At 43.6% G+C, this 4,240-nt stretch overlaps 1 protein-coding gene across 1 annotated transcript; it reads left to right on the top strand.

The window, feature by feature from the left end:
- The first annotated feature begins 573 nt into the window (after positions 1-573).
- Positions 574-3,583, top strand: ZNF80 (zinc finger protein 80). Its single transcript, XM_010970937.3, has one exon. The coding sequence runs from the start codon at positions 829-831 to the stop codon at positions 1,762-1,764; it is 936 nt and encodes a 311-aa protein (XP_010969239.2). The 5' UTR covers positions 574-828; the 3' UTR covers positions 1,765-3,583.
- The last annotated feature ends 657 nt before the right edge of the window (positions 3,584-4,240 follow it).

The raw sequence follows: 4,240 nt of genomic DNA, 5'->3' as shown, positions 1-4,240 counted from the left end.
GTACACATCTCCTGGGACAGGTGTGGGAAAGCTTCTCTTTGGAAAGACCTTTCAGAGGAGAGGCCAAACCTCAATGTGGTTTTACTAATGACAGAACCATCAGCGACGGAAAAGAGATCCTGAATTTCCAGCCGAGCTGACTTTAACACCCAGCCCCTGGAGACGGCTTGATGTGGGTCAGCGGAAAAAATAAAGCTGTAAATAAGACCCTGTCGCTCCCCACACCCTCCAGGACCAAATTCCTCGCGTACACGTTTGCTTGCATGTTTGGAGGTTTTCCCTGACAAACTGGGTTGAACTTCCAACCACACTTGTGAACTTCCTTCTAGAGTAACTGACAATTCAATTTCCGAAAGTAAAACAGTATACTGGGGCCTCTGGGATTTGTAGTCCTGGCGGCGGCTGAGCGCGGGGCTCCTTGGTATCTGTAGTCAGAGGCGCGCTCTGCGCATGCGGAAGCCGGTGCCCCGCGGAAGCCGGTGCCCCGCGGAAGCCGGTGCCACGCGGAAGCCGGTACCACGCGGCCCTTTGTCTTGCTGGTTGCAGCCGCATCCGGGGCAGCAGTGTTGGACGTGTGGAGGGCGGCAGCCGGACCAGGCCCAGAGACCCTGTTCTGGGAAGGGACGCTGGAGAGACCTGCGGACTTCTTGCCTCACTGGGCCATGCGGTTTCCAAACTAGAGTGGACCTAACAGCTGAGGCACGGTAAGAGACGGGGAAGAGAGGCCTTCTGCTGAAGCACCTGTCCTTGCTACAGGGAGTACTGACTCAGGGAGCCAGAAGGCTCTCCAGATTGGGGCAAACCAGAGATCAGGAAGGGCTGTTTGAAATGCAGGACGGGCACTTAAAGCCAGTTACAGCCTCCCACAAGGAGAGCCTCCTTATGGAAATGAGCTGGGAACCCAGTGGGCTGGGCACAGAAGATAGTCTGTGCTCAGGGGTTTCACAAAAGCGAGACTCTGCAGATGCTCTCCGTGAATGTGATTCACAGGAACCAAGTAAAGACACCTTGGTTCATGCAGGGAAGACCCTCTACGAATGCAAAGAATGCGGGAAACTGTTTAACAAGAATTGCCGCCTCGTTCGGCATCAGCGGATTCACACTGGAGTGAAGCCTTATGGTTGCCAGGAGTGTGGGAAAGCCTTTCGTGAAAAGGTGGACTTTGTCCGGCACGTGAGGATTCACACTGGGGAGAAGCCCTACAAGTGTGCAGAGTGTGGGAAGGCCTTCAGCCGGAGGTCACACCTCATGTACCACCAGCGGATTCACACTGGCCAGAAGCCCTACAAGTGCAGTGAATGTGGAAAGACCTTCAACTACCACTCCGTTTTCGTCCAGCATATTATGACCCACACAGGAGAAAAACCCTTTGGTTGTGAAGAATGTGGGAAAGCCTTTCACTACAACTCTTCCTTAACTCGACACATGAAGACTCACACTGGGGAGAAGCCCTACAAGTGCAGAGAATGTGGAAAGACCTTCACCTACTACTCTGTTTTTTTCCGACATGGCCAGACCCATGCCACACAAAAGCCCTATAAGTGTAAAGATTGTGGTAAAAGTTTTTACTATGGCTATTCCCTCACTCGACACAAACGGAGTCACACTGGAGAGAAGCCCTATGAGTGCAGGGATTGTGGAAAGGCCTTTGCCCACCGCTCTGTGTTTGTCCGGCATACTAAGGCCCATGCAGAGAAAAAACCTTTGAGTGCAAGTAATGTGGAAGAGCCTCTTGTGAAAGCTTTTCTTTCCCTTGACATTTGAGCCCTGCAATAGAGAAGCGCTCTGAATGCAGTGACTACACAAAAGCCTTGTTGCCCTCACTCAGCATCAGAGATCTCATGCTGGAGAGAAACTCTCCGAATGTAAGACACGTGGGAAGACCTTCTGCAGGTGGGCCTACCTCAGTCAACATCAGAGCGCTTCTACTGGGAAAAGACCTTTCGATTATAACTGCTAAGGAAAACCGCAGGGCCTATCTTTACTTGGCATCTGAGAATTCATTCAGGAGAGAAGCCTCTTGGTTATCGTGCATTTAGAACAGAACTTCTGCCACAGCTCTCTCCATAGGTTATATCACTGAACCATCTCAGGAATATTTGGAAAAGAACGAGGAGGAGGGTGCTGTAGAAGAGAAAAGAAAAATGTATACATAGCTTCTTTCAGACTTTTTGAAAGCCAAGCCTATGAAGATTTGAATTTGGTTCTTTATTTTGAGGATATCTGAAAGGTAAAAGGGCCTGGACCCTTTATTTGTCTCATATATAGCAATATAGTAGCTAAGTCTTGAGCTGCTGTTGTATCCTGTCCCTGCCCAGGACTTCAGTCCTTGCCAACTCGGAACTGAGAGTTTTGGTTCCAGGAGCTGGAATGTGTGTGTGTGTGTGTGTGTGTGTGTGTGTGTTTTCATATGTGTATATATATATTCACATCTGTCTATGAGGGGCGAGTTGGGCAGTTGAAGGATGCTCTATAAAGATTTGTTGAAAGCACTCTTTGTTTTAAAACATTGTCTCTGATCTTGAGGACCATAAGTCTTTGTGAGAAACAGGCAGGCTTAAGACATTAAATACTTGAAACTTCTAAGAAATTAGAATATTAAAAATAACAGCCACATAAAATTATTTTCTGTTTAAGGAGGTAAGGATCCATATATGAATGGGCACATTTTACTGCATCATTTAAGACTATTTAAGGCTTTCGGGGTTTTTTTTTTCTTTTTTTTTTTTTTAATCTCTTTCTTCAGGTGACCCTGAACACCCAGCACTTTCATTTTTTTCTGGACTTCAATACACTTGTTTGTTTTGATTCAGGGACGTGTTTTGATTCATGCTTGTGTAGCTGTGCAGCTTCCCCACGTGAGCCTTAATTCTCTCCTCCGTGATCTCCCAGCCTCCTTAGTCATGCCTAGGTAGAAGAGCTTCTCTAAACCGTGTCAGCAGTTTTCTAGAGGTTAAACTAGAGGTACAGCAAACCAGATAAAAGACAGCTAACTTTTAGCTAATGAAAAACTTAGGAACAATTTTTAAATTAAAAAAATGCATACAGTGTATTAAAATGTAAAAATGCAGACCCTTTGACATTTAATTCAATTTCTAGAAATTGAGCCTAGAGAACTGTTCTCACAAATGTACAGATATGTGGACAAAAAAATATCACTGTGATTTTGTTTTTATATATGAAACAAAGGTTTTATATTGTTTTCTTTTGAATATCTTGAAAATGTTTTATGTTGAAAACAATCTAAATGTCCATCAGTAGGGAAGTTACGGTACATCTGTTCTATGAAATACTGTGGAACAGTAAGGTATCTCTGTATATTGCACTGTTAAAACATCTCCCAGGTCCAGTGTTAGGTAAAAGAGCAAGTTGCAGGAAATAAGTCTAGATCTGGAAAGATGGCCTTGACACTGTTAACAGTGACTATCCGTGAGGAATGAGATGGATCAGGGTTGTAGGGAACTTTCAGTTTTTACTATATATAGTATACTTTATATATACTATATTGTTTGCAGTTTTAAAAAACAAAGAGCGTGTATTCTTTTTGCAATAAATGTTTTGAATATTTTAATAAAAATGGCACCTTGAGGTAAAAGTGACTCCTCTTATTTCTTATAAAACATGAATTTTATTACAGGATTTTTAAAGTCCTGGTGTTACTATGCCTTAAAAAATAAAAGCAGCTGAAGATAAGAATTCAGAGCTACTTGGCCACACTTAATAAATGATAAGGTAGTTTAAAAATCAGTCAACACATACATAGAATAATACACATGAAAACTGAGTATTCAGCATTGCCACTCTTCAATGAACATTTCCTTTAAAACCCTAGTAATTTATAAATGCCCTTTAGCAAGTGGTTAGATTTTAGGTGTCAGGTTTTTATCTCCTAGGAGTTGATCACAAGGAAAGTACTTTGGTGTTAATGTCAATATGTTGTGTGTACACACACACATACACACACATACACACACACGTCTGCTGGCCTCAGCTGATTTCTAAATGTTTGCTGCCGTGTGAATGGGGTTTGGTGATGCTGGATTTCCTTTCAGACTCTGTGACATATGTTCATGTTCTGAATGAAGAGAAGCGTAGCTGCTTTTTTCCAATACAATATTCAAGCCAAGCAATCACACGTAGTTTCCAGTAAGGAAAACAAGTTTGATACCCGCTGGTTCTACCTTATGATTTGCCTGTGCTCTCCCTCACAGTGTGTGTGACTACTTGTTAACATTATTTC

This window comes from Camelus bactrianus, chromosome 1 (genome assembly GCF_048773025.1).
Source record: "Camelus bactrianus isolate YW-2024 breed Bactrian camel chromosome 1, ASM4877302v1, whole genome shotgun sequence".
NCBI lineage: Eukaryota > Metazoa > Chordata > Mammalia > Artiodactyla > Camelidae > Camelus > Camelus bactrianus.
The sequence above is the reverse complement of the archived record's forward strand: the minus strand, read 5'-3'. Positions and strand labels throughout refer to the sequence as shown.